The sequence below is a fragment of the Notothenia rossii genome (assembly GCF_949606895.1).
Source record: "Notothenia rossii genome assembly, chromosome: 7".
Taxonomy (NCBI): domain Eukaryota; kingdom Metazoa; phylum Chordata; class Actinopteri; order Perciformes; family Nototheniidae; genus Notothenia; species Notothenia rossii.
In genome coordinates, this window is record NC_136905.1 from 40,673,145 (window position 1) to 40,691,565 (window position 18,421).

Below are 18,421 nucleotides of genomic sequence, written 5' to 3' on the forward strand. Positions count from 1 at the left end.
GCCTTCATCAGATGGAAAGTGTCTTGACCAACAACTTAAGTATTTCTTATAGCTATGCAGGGCATGCAAGCGAGCAAACAAAAACAAGAACAAACAAACAAGTGAAATGAAGAATAAAATTGAAATTGTACAATATAATATTGTAGTGGTTCATCTTATAATTCAGTCTAGAGAATGCACCAGTTCGCATCTAAGACCTGCACAAATCTAAATGTTCTAGGGGGAGGCCCCCCAAACCCTTCGTGTGCCATTTGGTCCGCGCGCATTTTTCAGGGCAATCTCTATTGGGCTCAGGGCCATATGTAAATTAGCTTAGATGGCCCACAGGGCCGTCTCCCAAAATCCTTAATGTCATGCACTGTAACGAATATAAGAAGCTTTTTCTCCAACTAGTGAGGTATTGGCACATCTTTATATGATCAATATAGTTATAAAAAAATAAGAGAATAAAGTAAACAGGTATAAAATACTATATGACAGTAAAAATAAAATCTGCTTATAGTCCTGTTTCATATGGGTGTTGAGAGATGTATCCATAGATCTCTTAATGTTGCTCTCAAAGTGCACCAGATTGATGCTTTTAACTTCAGCATTTAAAATACAATCTTCCTGGGGGAGCATGCCCCCCGGACCCCCCTGGAGGAGCTTAGGTCCGTCCCCCACTTAAATCATGTTCACATGGATAGGATACTAAATTTGAACACATCTTGTGTCCATATCTTTCTGTTTTGGTGGTCATGCGACAACCGTGCACATGCATGCATACGCGAGTCATGGTAAGATATCTGGATTAAGAGGTTGATTTTTCTTTGTGATTTTTGTTTTTTTAAGCAGAGGATGGAGGATGTTGTTAAAATTGAAATGGCCCTTGAAAGGGAAAAGGTTCCCCACCCCTGACGTAAGAACTTCAGACGTTCACCAGTGAGCTATTTACTGACACATTTGATGTCGTATAACAAATCATTACAATCTCTTTGGCTCGTGTTAACCCAAAACTCATTCAAAGACACGCTGACGTCTACACCAGGGAACCAGGAAGTGCACATTGATACATGTTTTCGGCTTTTGTATTCATATATAGTGGCATGTAATTAGGTTTATCAGGATATTGTGCATGTGTTAAACATTATTAGAAGTGTTATCAGGAGGACTATTTACTGTTGGACCATAACAAAGTGTCCAAAAGTGACAAATGTCAAATGTACTTTGAACATTGTACTTCAATTGTTCTATACATCTATACAGTTTTTTGGAGAAGCAGTCAATTATTTAAATTGCGTTTTGTATTGTTTTGGTTTTTATTGACAACATTTTGTATTTAGTGCAGTAAAGCTGATAACATGTTCCCCTCAGGATTTTACTTTGCTAGTTGTACATTGTACTGAAAATGAAATGGATGCTTGATGTTATAGACTCATTCTTAAATTTGAAAGACTATTATTGATTGTTTTATGTTCTCTTCTTTTGTAATTTATTTTGTATTTAACTTTGTTTGGATCTCACTTAAACAAATGTTCAGTAACAGAAAAGAAACAAAGCAAAAAAACTACTGATCCCAGAACCTGAAACTCAAACATTAAAAACCATAGAAGTCACTTATATTTCAATACATTATTATCAGTGCTTATAGCTCTTGTATGTTTTTCTGTTTCATTCCCAACACTGCTTGTGCTAAAACTAAGACATCAAATGCTTCAAACATTTCTTCCACACATGAGCTTTATTCATTCATGTCAACTACTTGCCATGTCTGGAAAAAAAAGGGAAAAAGTGTTGACTGTGTTAAGCAAACATATTAAAGTAAATAGCAAAGAGTAGGGGTTAGGGAATATTTATATCTCCTTGTCTCCTCGGGCGGTGACGCTATGTTGGAGCACAGAATATATGTTGTTTTGAAATGCTTTCCCCCCGGTTTTTTCCAGCCTGTTTTCTGCTACAAAGGCAGCGGGAGCAGCGACGTTAGACCAGAGCCGAGGCTGGAGTCTTTAAAATCCTGACGCGCTTCAAAGCACAGAGAGAGCAATTCATCTTCTTATCTGAGACTCAAAACAGGCTTTCTGTGTGGAAGAGAGAGGAGAGAGGAAGAGGGGGAGAAAAAAAATGCTGTCGAGTAATTTTCCGTTTAAACGTTCCACTCCACAACAATTTGCATAAGCAGCCCTGCGTCTGTGATAAGAAGATTGGTAATTTTCAAAGGCTCTGTGGGGATTGAGAATTAAAAGCCTTTCTGCACTATCTCCCCTCTTGCAGCTGGCCACCGCAGATTCCCCAGCTTCTCTCACGCGTTTCCTCCTAAACTATGCCTTATAAACTTTCTGTGCCATCCTCTCCTCTCTCTTCTCGCTCTGACACTGCTGAGGCTCCCTCTCTCTATATACTGTATCCCCTCCCTCTCTCTCTCTCTCTCCCTCACAAACACTTCTTCTCCTTCTGTTGCTCGCTCATCCCACCACTGCTGTTATTTGGGGAGAATAAGAAAATAAATAAGGTAGAGGGGGAACAAAAAAATGGCTTAGTATAACAAAAGAAGTGTTGCAGTATTTCTAAACCAGAATGTTCCAGATTGCAGGGCAGGACTATAGGGGGAGAGATATAGGAGGAGAGGCGGGATAGAGAAAGGAGAAGGGGGAGAGAGAGAGAGGAGGAGAGGGGGGAGACAGAGGAGGAGAGGGGGGAGAGAGAGAGGAGAGGGGGGAGACAGAGGAGAGGGTGGAGACAGAGGAGGAGAGGGGGGAGGGGAGACAGGAGGAGAGAGAGAGGAGAGGGGGGAGAGAGAGAGGAGCAGAGAGAGGGGGAGAGAGAGAGGAGCAGAGAGAGGGGGAGAGAGAGAGGGGGAAGGGGAGGGAGGAGCACAGAGAGGAGGAGCAGGGGAGAGAGAGAGGAGGAGAGGGGGAGAGAGAGAGAGAGAGAGGAGGAGAGAATGCTCTTATCAGCGCTCTCTTAATCTCCACAGAATGGTCTCCTGCAGCTCTGTAGGGCCTGGAGGGCCCCCAGGGGGAGGAGGGGGGGGGGGGGGCAGCGTCTCCTCACACCTTTTCTTTAGGTCTTGTGGAAGAGGAATAGTCCATATGTAGGGGGTGATATCAATTATATTATTTTACATCAGACTTCCAAAATGATAGACCTTCTATTTGCGTCCCTTATAAATTCATTATTAGTATTATTATTATAATATGAATTATTATTATTGTTAATATTATAATTATTATTATCATTGTAATTCTTATTATCATTATATATTTGTATTATCCTTATTATTTCTAGCAGTAGTATAATTCCTATTTTAAATCCTGAGGTTGTCAAAATACAACAAAGAATAGAATTCTTATCAAATAGGAAAAAAAACCTTCTAATTCTAATTATTCAAATGTTTCTTTGACTGAACCAATGTGGAAAAGTTAGTTTGTATTGTTGAAACAAAATGTGACTATTATGAAATGAAAGCAAACTTTATCATCGAAAAAAATTCACTAAAATAGCCTTGAAAGAATGCAATGATTGGATTAAATTGGTGCAGTGATGATATATTTGTGTAGGCCAGCCCAGAAGTTAGCATCACAAGGGCTCCCTCAAAAAAAGGAATTGGATTTTTATTTATATTTTTATATGAATATGGCAGAAACAAGATCTTTGTCAAACACACGTTTGTGATACTTAGACGATAATCTTTTTTTTGACACATTTTCTTTCAATTTTGAAGCATAAACACAATTGCCAGAAGTAAAACGTTAATGTTTTTAATGACACTTAGAAGCTTTGAATCTTCTTCAGTGGGGTATTTACTGATGTATTTTAAGTTGTGAAACAAAATACCAAAAACCCTTTACCTTGTGTTAACCACAGAAATTATTTCAGGCCTCTAACCGAAAAGACGTAAAAAAAATATGCTCAGAAGTTTAAAATGCTGACTCATTTGCGAGTTTTAAGACTCATTCCTACCCCACTCTCCAGGCCTAGCACTTTACAATGGAAGCATAACCCACAGAAAACCTCAAAAAACACAAAAGACCAAGGAGGCCTAAATAATTTGTGTCACTGTAAAGGGGAAGTCCACTGCTAAGGAAAGAGTACGCAGTGCCACTGAATCTGTCATGCATTCAACATTGGCACCTTGAAATGCCTTTTACAAGAGCACATCCAGCAGGTCCCTTGGTAATACAATTACCTAGGCCTGTCACGATAATTAATTGTGTTGGACGATAAATTTTTCTGGAAATTATTGCGATAAACGATAATATTGTCGGCACCGTTTTAAGACCATTTTAGACATAATGATAATATATAATAATAATTCTAGTACATCCTTTCAAACATAACTTTTTATTGAACATTCAACATTGCAAATGAAATGTGAAATAATATTAAAATATATAAATTCATAAATAAAACAAATTAATTAAATTATAAAAAAATAATGAAATCACACACAACCAAAACAATAAATTAAATAGAGTCAGGCTGGAAAACAGAGCTCTCTCTCTCATATATATATATATATGAGAGAGAGAGCTTTATAAATAAATAAATAAATATGAGCACACATTATCTCACAAGCAAAAAAAAACTCCTTAAAACAACAGTCAAGTGTACAGTCCACTGTCAAAGACCCATATGCCTCAACAGGCCATATCCAAATCTGTTTTTCTAAGTTTTCGAGCAAGGAACACCAACATTTTTGCATTGTCGGGCGGGGCTCTCCATCTCCAGCTGCCGTGTTTGCTCCCAGCTGGGAAAACGGAACGGGGTGGTTGTGTTTTAGGTGGTTTAAAATGCGTGGTATTGCCTGCTTTTGTCGCTACCTTTTTTAAACCAATGCGACACACCGCCCGGCTCATTCAAGTCCGTAGGTTCGCCTCGTTGATTTGGTTTGAATCCAAAATACTGCCACACCGGAGAATCGAGATGTGTAGTAAGGTTTTGTAACCAATTCCATTTCACTTTAAATTCCCCGCGAGTAAGTCACACGTTGTCTCCCGCTTGTCGCTATATTATTAATACTGCTGCTACGCTGTGTGTCAGCCCCGCCCCTCACAGCGCGCCTGGCAGCCACAGCGCTCCAGGCTAAAATGCTGGTCACATCTTTATGTAAACGGCAATTTATCGAGCTCAGAAAAGTTATCGAGTCCATTTTTATTTATCGTACGATAAGTCAATTTATCGATTATCGCGACAGGCCTACAATTACCAAACCAAACTTTCTGTCCATGGTCAACTGAACAGGATACAGTGTTGTAGTAAAGTCACCAATTCTCGAGTCCAAGACACTCTTGAGTCCCCACTTTTAGGGCTGGGCGATATGGTCTCTAAATTATATTGCGATATTTACTGACTATATCGCGATACACAATATATATCGCGATATTCTGAAATTTCCTCTAAAACACATACATTTTTTTAATTTAACCCCTTGATGTTTACAGTTTACAGTATGATGATTCTAGTAGTCCCTGCAACATATGTCTGCATTAAAACATTGTTATTTATACTGTCTTCATTCGTGGTTTCTATTAAAACGATTTTAACCGACACACAAAAAATATATACTTGTATAGGCCCACAGTTAGCTGCAGTCTAACGGTTATATTAGCCTACATATATTTGCCTTGAGTAACATTAAGGAGGTTTGGGTTTTTTGTAGCCTCACAGTCTCAGTCACACAGGGTCTGCCACCAACTTAACATTGGACTGAGAAACTGTTTTATTGACAGTCAGTCGATGTGCACATCAGGCTACAATATAGAAAGAAATGTGGCTCATAATGTTGGCTAACTTAGTTTCTGCTTCGTCATTCTGTTCCATACGGGGGGTTCTGAATACATCTTTGATTTTAGCACATTTCGCTGCCTCCTCCTCGCGTGCTTTTTTCTCCCTTTCCCTCTCTGCACCACCTTTCCTCCTTTTTTTCGCAGGATGGGGGTCCATCCTTCCACAATTATTAAGGCTGCCGTTGTCAGCTCAGTCGGTCCAGTCCACACTAATGCAAACAGCAGCGCGCTGGTCTCGTGAGAAACGGAGTGGAACAACCATCTTCATTATTCTCCTGAAATGTAAATGTGCCCAATCACTAGTCTGACAGATGCGTGGTTCTCACTGCGCGTCATACCGGTGCAACTTTATTTTGGACACCTGCCTGCCGCATTCATGGATTTGGCCTGCAGTCACCACATCTGGGCTGAATTAAACACGGGCCATGTCAGCAGGCCACATCATATTATGCCAGCGTTGCGTTCACAAGACATACAAACAAAAAAATAACATGTTGTGCTAAGGTTTAAACTAGCTAACCTTTCTTTCGCTCTCCTCAAAACAAATGCCTCTCTGTCACTGTGCGTGTGTGTAATGTTTGTGTGCAAGTTGGGCGGGGCCTGCGTGTGTGCCTGCGTGTGTGACTGTGTCTATGAGGGAGAAAGGAAAGCTCATTTTGGCCGCGGCGGGAAACTTATTTGACAACATAATACTCAATGTTCACGATGTGGTCATTTACGACATCGCATGTAGTGCAATCCACGATGTATCGTGTAAACTCGATATATCGCCCAGCCCTACCCACTTTTCAAGTCCGAGTCCAAGTCCGAGTCACCTAAGAAGAGTCCAAGTCAAGTCCGAGTCACAAGTCTTCATGTATTAACCTTCGTGGATATATGTGTTGAAATGTAGCTGCTCCTCTACATTGCTTTTATCCTGTCATGTTATACTAATCTGTCTATTGAACTGCTGTGAAGCCAGTTTGGCTACAATTCTTGTATAAAAGGTGCTATACAAATATAAAGCTTAATATTCATATTCATATTATTATTATTATTATAGCGAATGCTTTCATGTTATCGGCTGAATCTTTATTTATTGATTAGATCACGTTACTCTGATTATAGTGTTCAAGACAGCCCATATGTCTGAACTTGATCCTTAGAGTAATGTGTTACGGAGCCTTCTCTTCAATATTGTTTCCACATAACGAGCATTTTGCGCTGCTCTTTCCCAATGTGGAAGCAGAATGTGCGAAAGCATACAGCGCGATGCGGGGTGTGTCTCTAGACATCTTTAGACTGGAATAGTGGAGGCGCGTCCAGTACGTGAACTCGCCTCGCAGGTGCACACGCCAGGACAGAGTACATCTGACTCGAGACAAAACTCGCTCGACTCCGAGTCCAAGTCGGAGCGTCAATGTACAAGTCGAGTCTGAGTCATCGTGGGCGAGTCGGCGTCAATCAGTGCGCGAGTCCGAGTTGAGTCACGAGTCCTGAAAATCGGACTCGGACTCGAGTACTCCATCTCTGAGTCAGGATACAAAAGAAAGATGTTAGCAGCAACATTTTGGGCGACTAGCCCCTGAACTATCATTGACCTCAGACAGGGAGAGGAAGGGATTCCCTCCTGTCCTCCATCACCTCCTCCTACATCTACCTCAAACAGAGCCATTTTATGAGGTTTCTTCTTCCACTGTAAACTCCTGCTTTTAGTTTTCTTTTAGCATCAATCAATCAATCAATGTTTATTTATATAGCCCAATATCACAAATGTTACATTTGTCTCAGTGGACTTCACAGTTTGTACAGAATATCAGTATGACAATACGACACCCTCTGTCCTTAGACCCTCACATCGTACAAGGAAAAACTTCCAGAGAAAACCCCACAGTTTAAAGGGGAAAATGGGAGAAATCTCAGGGAGAGCAACAGAGGAGAGATCCCTCTCCCAGGACGGACAGACATGCAATAGATGCCGTGTGTAAATCAACATTTTAAGTAATCTCTGAGATCATGGCAAAAATACTAAAGCATCTTTCAGTATTATACAAAGAATACAAATACATCCTAGTTTAAAAGTATTGAATGATTTTCCTTCGTTCAGTGAGATTTTTGTACATACAAGTCTTGCTTTTAAAAGCTTAATTTTCAAGAAATTCCATAAGTCCATGCATTATGAAGGTCAGCAGTACTAGTCCACAGAAAGGAAGACAGAGAATAGAGGAGGTAGAGAAGAGGAGAGCACCTTTCTTTTTTCAATATTTCTAAGACCCTCTGAGACATTCAACAACCATAAACAGTTTTAAAATCATTTATTTCTCCAAGTATGAATGCATAAAAGCTGCATCATACTTAAAGCTAATAGGACTGCCATAAAATCAAGTATGCATCTCATCCCCACCTCCCTAACATGGAATGTGAACTTGCTGCGTCTATGGGAGAAAAACGACTTACCTTGTGTGACATGAGAAATATCCTCATAATACTACAATAATGCATGCAATGATAATGGTCATAATATTATTTTCCCTTTATCGCATCTGGTCATGAAAATTGGAAGACCATAAAATAAATAATGCTTAGAGCGGAACTGCCTCACTTGTAATCGGCTTATATGCAATTTACATAAAACTCAGAGTCCCATGCACTCAGCCTGATTATGATATTTAAGAGGAGCAGCAAATAAACAGAGACTTCACGGCCAATCCTGGCATCCTGGGAGGAAGCCCTTTGATGACCATTGTCATAAATGGAACAAAAAAACTCTCAGCAGCATCAGCAAATGTGTTTTATTAAAGATAGATTGTCATTTTGTTATAATGGTTTATCACAAATGTTGCTAGTTTGTGACCTCAGAAACTCAGACTGAACAATTATATCAGACTGCAGAAACCAATGCAACCCCACCATTATTCTGCACTGAACATCTTCCATGCAAAGTCTTGCTACAACATTGGAAGTCAGTGAAAGCATGACGGATTCTAAACACTACATGCATGCATCCTCTAAAACAACAGATGGAAAGTCTTTCATGACCTCACTACAATATCTACAGGAATCAGGGTCATGAAGAAGAATTCCTACTGAATTATATTATTATAATTGGCAGATTGGCTAGCCAGATTGGCTGATTGGTCAGCTTTCACTGAGTTGATCTCTTATCTGGAACATAACCTGCTCCGGAGCAGGTTAGGTGTTCAGCATAAGTTACCATGAGGATCTACCCTGGTAAGAAATGAACCAGCGTCGTTGGACCGGAAACCCAGAGTTAACCCTGAAGTTACCTTGCTAACCACAAGTCCTGCTTCGTACAGGGCACAGATCTCCATTCAGAAAACACACATTTAACTACAGAAAAAGACTACATTTATCTGACACTTGTTGTTACATTTTACTTAAATACATGTTTTTATATGGTATATATATATATATATATATATATATATATATATATATATATATATATATATATATATTAACTACTAGTTTACTTAAAACATTAAAATATATATTTTATGTATTTTTACACTTGTATTTTTAAGTTTGTGCATACCCTTTAGTGAGCAGATTTGATTATATATTATTTTAATTATGATGGCCTAAAATGTGAAAAAATACTTTCAGATACTAAACTATTTGTTATAAAAAAGTGTTTTAATTCACTAAGAGATATCCAAGAGATGGAGCAAGCCATACTGTAGGAAGAGAAACCTAAGACTTGGACAAGTCATTGACTTCATGCCTTCCTGCAAAATCTCCCCCCTGAATGTTTTATTCAAGTAGCTCCCATCCCTCAGCAAGGCTCTCTGCAAGGCTACACAGGCTTATTTCATATTCTCCATGCGGCCTACCATGCAGAAAATAATGGTCCTTTAACCACACATGGAGCGATACGCAGACTGGCAGACGAGACAGGTTGTGATGTCATCAAAGTGCCCCAACGGCCCTCTGGAAACAGCTTTGCACTTGTCAAAGGGCAAAAATGCTTGCGTTATTGGGTGTATTGAACACCCAAATGGCGTGTAGGCTCTATGACCCTGTATATTTGAAGTCAAGGTTTTCTGTCCACTTCAACACGCTCAGGCCAGCTGTGGCTGAGGGGGGGAGAGCCGGACGAGTGTCCCTGATATCAACTTGGGTAACTTCAAACATTGTTATTTCCCCTCCATATCCTTCAAAGTAGCATAACAAGTCTGGAGGGAGCGGGGAAAGGGTGATTGAGCAGTAAGCCAGTTTCCCTACCATCCCCCCTGTCCGAGTGCAGTGATCAGTCAGAGCTTTAACACTGTGATTAGGTTATTCTTTTTCATTATCTCATTTGTCAAAAGGGCAGCAATTTGTATGTGTCTGTGTGGATGAGTCAATCATCTGTCTACCAATTCATTCACAAGCCATCGTCCTTTCCTTCCTTCTTTTCCTTCTGCTCTTTCTTTCTTTGTTCCTGCCACGATCACAATAGCTAGCACTCTATTATCTTCAGTTAAGCTGGAGGAAAACTGTTACATTGATTTTTATGAGACTCAGAAGGATGTAGTTGCTCAACCGGAAATCAATTCAGCTTTGAAGATGGATGGACTTCTGCATCCTAACAATAATATCAGCATGGAACCTCCCCGAATCAATTCAATGATGACCTCAGTTATTTTGTCGTTTCTTCTAAGCGTGGAATTGCTACAGCTTTTGTTCACTCAATGGCTAGAACATCTGTGTTTTATTGGTAATTATAAACCGTCTTGTGCTGCAATCAACAATTAGTTTGTGGTCCGCTGAACAGAGATGAGGTCATAAAACATAATCGCAACAAGCGAAACTTGCAGTAAGGAGTTATCTTCCCCCGAATAATGTATTATAGATTCAATTTATTTTCAACTGAGCAGACAGGATGGGGCGCGAAAAAAAAATGACATCCGCTCTTAATTGACCATTGGTGGAGCGGTGCAGTGAAGCATGTAGAGCAGCATCAAGGAGTGTTCAAGGCTACGTCAGTGAGACCTGCTGCAAAGTGTTCATCGACATTTGTTCGCTGTTGATGTGCATCACCGCCCCCGAACAACTGAGAGACAACACCTAATATTCTGAACTCAACTCAATAGCAGATCAGCAGGCTTTGTAGACACACGTTGTTTAAACACACAAAACATTGTTTCAAATCCAGTGGCGAGCCGTGACTTTTATACCTAGGCCCTCTTACAAATGAATTAAGTCGGCACGGCGGCCCACATTGAAAAGGACTTAGGCCTACCTTTGATGATCAAATCACTTAAACACAAAGTCCATCCTCCTGTACTTTTGGATGAAGCACTTGATGGCGGGTCATGCAGCTGATCCTTTGCCACTCCACTTTATCATTGTAACTCAATCTTGAAAATGACTCAGTTAATAATTTCGCAACGATGTCATCACTATCACTGAAGTGAGCCATCATGAACAAACTTATGCTAATCATAAATCTATCGATCATAAATCTATCGATTAGATTTATGATTCGAAAATAATAAAAGTAGGGTAGACATGTGGATATTATCCGGCTGAAAAAAACGTGCATTTATCTAACAGGTTCGTTTTCCACAGACCTTATTTCGAGCTATTTTCCAAAATCCTATGGAGAAATCCCATTGCTTTCTGTCGAGGGAATCCGAGCGCAGCTTACTTCCGGGTTTAAGGACGCGTCACTGCACCACTTGCATAGAGAGGCGAAGTCCCTCCCCTTCCGGGAGCCTCCATGGGACCCCGGAAGCGGATAATTATACATTGAATTCAATGGAGAGAGAAAACGTATCTTTTGATCCCGTTTGAATTGTGCCACGAACTACACATATGATGTTTGTCGATTTAAAAGAACATTTTGCAAGTCAAAAAAATTAAAATGTGTCGTAAAACTGTGAAGTAACAATTTTTTTTGTGTTAAGCCGCTCAGTGAACTACATGTCTCTGGTCCCGCATAATACGCGTCACCAACACAAAGATGGCCGTCACGTTGGTACATTTCACCTCATTCTTTCAGAATGAGAATAAAAGTATAAAACGAGGTGAAAATCACTACAAGTCTGGGCACGTTGAGAGCTGTACATACACGAAAGGGGAGTTAGTCGGTTCTGTAAGAGCCAGCATGCGGGACCGGCTTTACAAGGTTTCGGTGAGTAACATGAGTGCAATGTTTAACGTTAATGTCAGTCAATAAGGAGGAGAATGAAAAAGAAGATGAGGAACCACAGACCCGGCATATAATGACTGCAGTGTGCAGGGCTGTGTTAATTTATGTTACTGTTATCAATAGCATTAGTTGACTGAGAAAACCGTCAAGAAAAAAAGTTTAGCGATGTTACGAGTCGACTAGTATAATATGCCCACGGCTGTGATTGACAACCTGGACAGCCAGTCAGAAGCTAGAATGCCAACCTAGAGAGCCAATCAGAACCTAGAACGGGTGTACTGTATACGGGTGTGTATGCTGTGGATAACATTAGTGTTCACAAGAACAAGGTACACTCCCGTGTTTTGTTTTAGTTGCTCTTCAGATTGAAGCGGCCAGTTTTATATCGACTATACTGTATGTGTGATCTCCTTTTACATCTCGTTGTATCATTTGAGTTTATTTGCTGTGTGTAGATTCAAGGATTTTGTTTATCTTGTCAATTTGTTTAGTTATCTAGGCACAGCTGTGTGTGACTCCCTCTGGTAAACTGGTATGTGTTTTCCTAATGTAGAGAGCATTGATTAATTAATAAACTACACACTGAGTCTAGATCCTGACCAAATCCTTTTTTTTTGTTGATCAAATGTTTTTCAAAAATGCAATACACATTTAAAAAATACAATGTACAATCACAACCAATACAACACAAATTTAAAAAAATACAGAAAAACAAACAATAACAACAATCAGACACGTGGACAAAACTATGGAAAAATAAACCCTCCCACCCCCAGATCTGGACCATCCTTGTATTGCTCATTCAATCTATTATAGCATGTTAACAAACATGGTACTTACTTTATTTGTACAGATCTACATGGGAGACGATGGCGCGATGCAGAGCGCTGTCTGTGATTGTGCACGGGGGATGTACAAATGCAGCCACGCTGCAGCATTGGCAATATTTGCCATGTGGCAGATCAGCTCCACAGAAGTTGAGTGCCAGTGGAGGAAGCCTGGCACTTCAAAAGTAGTCCAGCCGGTGTCTCAACTCTACCAACAGCAAGAGGAGACATACAACCCACTGGCCAGAGACATCGCTACTGAGGATGTAGACTGGTTCAGGTCTGCACTGAGGGGCACACAGTGTGGCATGGCATGGCTTTTGTCACCTGAGCCAGGGCTGCAGCCTCAACATCAGGCCATTTTCACCGTGCCGGAGCTGGTGAAGGAGCATGGGGGTCAGGGGCTTGAGGCAATTCTTGCCTCAATGCGACTGAGCAGACACCAGCAAGCTGCCATCCAGACAGCCACCGTAGGACAGCGGACAAATCCTCAGTGGCAGTTACAAAGGCAGGGCAGGTTGACAGCCAGCAATTTTGGTGCTGTGCTGAGGTCGGGACTTTCATCCACTCCATGCGCGTCCCTCATGAAGAGGGTGCTTGGGGGGTACAATTTAGACGGAGTCATGGCTGTCAACTGGGGAGTTGTAAACGAGGCCGAAGGGGTGAAGGCTTTTTTGCAGGCCTATCGGGTGACAGTGATCGACTCTGGTCTATTTGTGAGTGAGTCGGGTGTTTTGGGAGCATCACCTGATGGACTTGTGCAAACATCTGCCCTGCTGGAGGTGAAGTGTCCACACAGCCAGAGGAACATGACCATCGCGGAGGCAGTCCAGTTACCATCCTTCTGTCTCCGTGAGGAGGGTGGGTCATACATTCTCAAGAAGAATCACCCATACTGGCATCAGGTCCAAGGGCAGCTGCACATCACAGACCGGAGTCTCTGCTACTTTGTTGTGTGGACCACGAAGGAGGCGATCATCATCCCCATCCCCAAAGACCCTGCATGGCATGGAAATCTCCTCCTCCTGGAGAACTTCTACACTCAGCATATGCTCCCTGTGTTGACCAGTAGGGAGGAGGACATGTAAATAAACACACACACACACACACACACACACACACACACACACACACACACACACACACACACACACACACACACACACACACACACACACACACACACACACACACACACACACACACACACACACACACACACACACACGATATTTAACTAATAAACAATAAATCCCATGTTGTTGGAAAAGTAATAATGCTGCATGTATACGTTTTTGTTCAAATATCGCAAGTGTTATCGTGTTATGTGTTCCTGATATCGTGCAGCCCTAATATTAAGGCCTTATTGTCACATGCACAATAACTACAGTGCAGTTTTGGGCAATGAACATGTTAAGTCTCAGGCCCCTCTAAAATAAATGATATTTAAGACATATAAATAAAGAATTACTTTTACTGACCTACTACATAACTGTATTACATGGTTATATAAATAGTTTGAATGATTCATGACTGACAGAAGCTTGTTTTTACACTGACCTGTTATACTCATATCTATTAATGTCTTTGTAACTTCAGTAAACCTCAACAATTCCCCTTCTGGTTTCATGCATCACAGTTCAGTAAACTGAGTAAAATATGAACTAGTGTAATCATTATAATAATTTAGGATTGTAACTCTTTAAAAAAGGTGTAGGTGGCTCTTAAAAGAGCCGTTGTGTGACTTTGGGCTGGTCTCAGCAGTTTAAGCCCTCTCCGCGGATGCACCGGGCCAGCTGGATGCTCCCCCCGGGGATCGCAGGCTGAAAGGTTTGGGAACCCCTGGCTTAGTCAACGGTGAGGGTGCTGGCTACTTCCTTTATCAGGGGATTTTGCAGGTTCACCAAGGCACAGCAAAGCTGTACCAGCACATTTATAGTGTTCCTGAGGTGGCAAGGGATCAGGTCCAGAATCCTGAACTCCTTTATTCTGGCATTTGCCCTCTCCACATGGATCCTGTTCTTGGCTATTTCCCTGGTAGCTCTCACTTCACTCTCTGTGAACTTACCCTTGTTCAGGAAAGGGGGAATGTTCACAATCATACCCGCAGGCACAATATCTGAAATCAAAAAGCCCTTGTCTGCCAGGATAAGGTCGCCAGCCACTAAATGTTCCAGAATGCCTGAATGCTGCATAATGGCCTTATCAGACACAGAGCCCGGGAAGAGTTGGCTGCAGAAGTTGATGACTCCATTTGGGGCCACAGAGATGAGCACTTTGAAGGAGTGCATCCCTCTGTAGGAGGAGTACGTCAGTTTGGCTTGGTCCATCTGACTTGGGGCGGCCACGTGGATGTCGGTGCAATCTACAATCATTCTGCAGTTGAAGGCAGAGGACTGGAAAGCTGTTTTGTTTTTTTTGCCTACTGGGCACAGTGGACATCATTTTTTCGAACAGCAACCTGTGGAGCAGATGGACCATGGTGTTCACCACATTACCCACTGTTGCGGTACTGCAGTGGAACAGCTGTGCAAGGTGCAGGTGAGGATAATTCTGCCGGATCTTCATCATGGCCATGAAAACCTGGTCTGCCAGCAGGATGCCCTCCACTTTCCATCCAGCGTAATACACAATGGAGCCCTCAAAGCGCTCCACCAACCCCGCCACCCTTTTAAACATGGCCTGTTCAGGAAGCCCTGTTTCCATACGGATGACATCATCAGGTAAGCCTGCTGCTGAATATTTGGCCATTCGCATCCAAGTATCCCCTGCCAGGTCTGCGGAACAACTGGACTGCACACTGGAGGGTCCAAGTTCGGTGTCTGCGGACTGCACGCTGGAGAATTCGGGGTCAGTTTCTGCAGACTCAGGCCCTTTGCTGTAGCTGTGGTCGCTGGACTGATTAACCGCTAAGCTCCCTTTCTCTTTGGTCCACTCAAATACAGTTGGCCCTTTCTCTTTTCCATGAGGAAAATGGCAGCTGCATATTCTGCTTTTCTCATCTGGCTCCCTGTCTGTTCGTCTACAATGAGAAAAATATATAATTCATTACTAACAATCATTTAAACCTGCCAAATAGCCCCCCTACCCATAGTTTAAACAGTCTGCACTCTTTTATTTATCTTGTGAAGCACTTGTAACATTCAGCTTGTGTGTGTTTTAGTTGTCTTTATTTCCAGGTAGAAGAGGACCAAGAGTGAGGAAGTGAGACAGAGCTCTTAAAAGGCCAAACAGTGTGTTTGGCCTTTTAAGTGTGACACATATGTAGTGATAAATGCTTCACCTGACCACTGTTCCTAAATAAAAAAAGTTTTCTGCATCGTCAGTAATTTTTTCCAAATAATTACCAATATTTCACAAATTCTTCATGTCAACTTAAGAGCACAGCTGTATGTTGACTGTCAACTTTGCTTGGTTCATCTTACTGGGGGGGCAGCTACATGGATGTCGGTGTAGTCCACAATCATTTTGCAGTTGAAGGCAGAATTAATGTATTATTGACTCAGAATGAAGCACAACTTCATGTCATACAATACATTGACTTTATTTGTAATTGTGTAAAAAAATAAAGCATTGATTAGCAAGCAGGACCTGCAGGAACAGAGAACGGTGATGGATGGAGCTGGGAAGAGAGAAGAATAAAGAAAACAGATCAACTTTATTATCGGATATTAAAAATTCAATTTTCAAAACAAGTTGCCGCTCCTACAGTTTTCTAGTGTGTAAAGATGATTTCACATGACCTAAGCAAAATATCACACTCAATACATGTGTGTCTCTGGGGGGTGCATTGTGCCTTTGATGTATATAAATAATATACCATAACCAAATACTATTACGTACAGTGGACATCAGGTTGCCAGAGCAGGTCAGTGTGCATGTTCCTCAGGGTCTCAGCAGTTACAGGTGAGGTAAAGGAAATAAAAGAGAAAAAGGTCAGTAACAACACTTTAAAGTAACAACACTGAATAATTATCTATTTTAATAATTTTCTCTCAGTAATCACTCAACTACTGTCTTTCCAACAAACAGATTGACTCACCCTCACTGTTATCACAATGACACATGTCCAGAAGAATGTCATGCAAAGCTCCCTGCCGGCCTGCCTTCCTTCGACTCTCCCTGAACTGCTTTCTTAGCACCCGGTGGAGGGCGCAGTAGGCTACTCTTCAAATATTTCACAAAATACTTACCATGATGACTACTCTTACTGTTTAACATTTTGGTGTACTTCATGTAATAAAATAATAACTTCATGGTAAGGCTACTAAAAATGACAAGGCTAAGTAATGTAATGCTAACTAACGTGCTCGCTACTCGTCGCTACTAGCTAGGTAGCTAACTTGACTATGTTCCATGCACAACATGTATATTACCTATGATATTACCTGATATGTCTGATCCAGCGAGTCCTGGTCCTTTCATCAGACGGGAAGCGATAGAACGAGCAAGTGGTATGATCACTTTTGTGATTACAACATGGTACAAAGCACACAGGCATCTTGTAAAAGTGAATTTATTGGAGCAATCTCTTATATTTATTGGAGGGAATAAATCAGTTATGAAATCTTCTTCTTCGCTTTAATTACGAGTCGCAACCACTTGGAGCATTATCGCCTGTGACATCACATACGCGACCCAGAATGGGATTTGGGATTTGTAGTCTTTGTAGTCGCGTATTTTTCATAGTCTTATATTTCAACAGTTTTACGACAAAATGTGACTTTTTTGACATGGAAATGATTGTTTAAGATTGACAAACATCATATGTGTAGTTCGTGGCACAATTCAAACGGGATCAAAAGATACGTTTTCTCTCTCCATTGAATTCAATGTATAATTTTTCGCTTCCGGGGTCCCATGGACCGGAAGTAGATGGGCGTGACTTCGCCTCTCTATAAACCTCACAGCGGGCGGAACTTGTCATAAAGTCCGCGAAAATAAAGCCCGCCCATTTAGAGGGAAGATATGATTGGTCAATTGTACTGTCATTTGACATTAATCTCTCATTGAGTTACTATAGCGGGCCCTCTGTGAATGTAGAGAGGGACCAACAAGCCCTCCCGTCTTCACAGTACTCTCAGAGACGGTATTTAACCCTTCACATTCCAACAGAAACTGAACAGACAGATTCAAAGGATTCATTTCTTTGGAAATGTTATTTTAAATACAATTAAATCAAGTTATTTTGGTAAAACTAATGAAAAATGTAACAACAAAAAATATAAAAAATAATATTTAAAAAAAAAAGGTTTTTTTTTAATGTTTTCAAATATTATTTTTTAGAATATTTTAGTCCTCACAGAGGGCCTAGAGGGCCCTGACGGCTCGCCACTGTTCAAATCATATTGAGATTTTGACCGAAACACTAGAAAACACTTTTTTTAGGAGAATTCAATTGTGCCCTTATATGTAAAAACATGTAGGCAGTTCAAAATGCTGTGTGTTCCTTAATAGAACGAGTTAGACCTTCTGCGCTATTGGGTTTTATGGAATTTAATTTGAAATAGGTGCGCTTTGAACAGTGAAGTGTTGGTATGTTAACATTGACGGCAAAATAAAAGTGAATTGAAATCTTTGAATCTATGAAATCTCAGTTGAAAAGTAATAAATGAGAACATTCAGTATTTCCAGTGACATGTGAGTGGATGTGAAAAGCCTTATTTGTACTTTTACATTCAATGTAAGAGTGA

General features: G+C 41.0%; 2 protein-coding genes across 11 annotated transcripts in view; one reads left to right on the top strand and one right to left on the bottom strand.

Moving 5' to 3' along the window:
* The window catches only part of tsnare1 (T-SNARE Domain Containing 1), a 403,887-nt gene that overhangs the window by 32,868 nt on the left and 352,598 nt on the right, over window positions 1-18,421 (bottom strand). Inside the window, exon 11 of one of the 9 annotated variants that reach the window (XM_079694018.1) lies at window positions 1,948-2,057. The exons of the other annotated variants lie outside the window; for them this stretch is intronic. Coding sequence (XP_079550144.1) covers window positions 2,025-2,057 — 33 coding nt within the window. The 3' untranslated portion in view covers window positions 1,948-2,024. Of the gene's footprint in view, window positions 1-1,947; window positions 2,058-18,421 lie in introns of those variants that run through there. 9 annotated transcript variants of the gene reach the window in all.
* On the top strand, window positions 746-14,513 carry LOC307047213 (uncharacterized protein). Of its 2 annotated transcripts, none has more exons than XM_079694009.1 (2): window positions 746-776; window positions 12,755-14,513. In XM_079694009.1, exons 1-2 carry the CDS (start codon window positions 759-761, stop codon window positions 13,814-13,816), a joined length of 1,080 nt encoding a protein of 359 aa, XP_079550135.1. In that variant the 5' UTR covers window positions 746-758; the 3' UTR covers window positions 13,817-14,513. The 2 variants fall into 2 exon arrangements, with proteins under 2 accessions (XP_079550135.1, XP_079550134.1); XM_079694008.1 differs by lacking the exon at window positions 746-776 and adding an exon at window positions 11,644-11,883.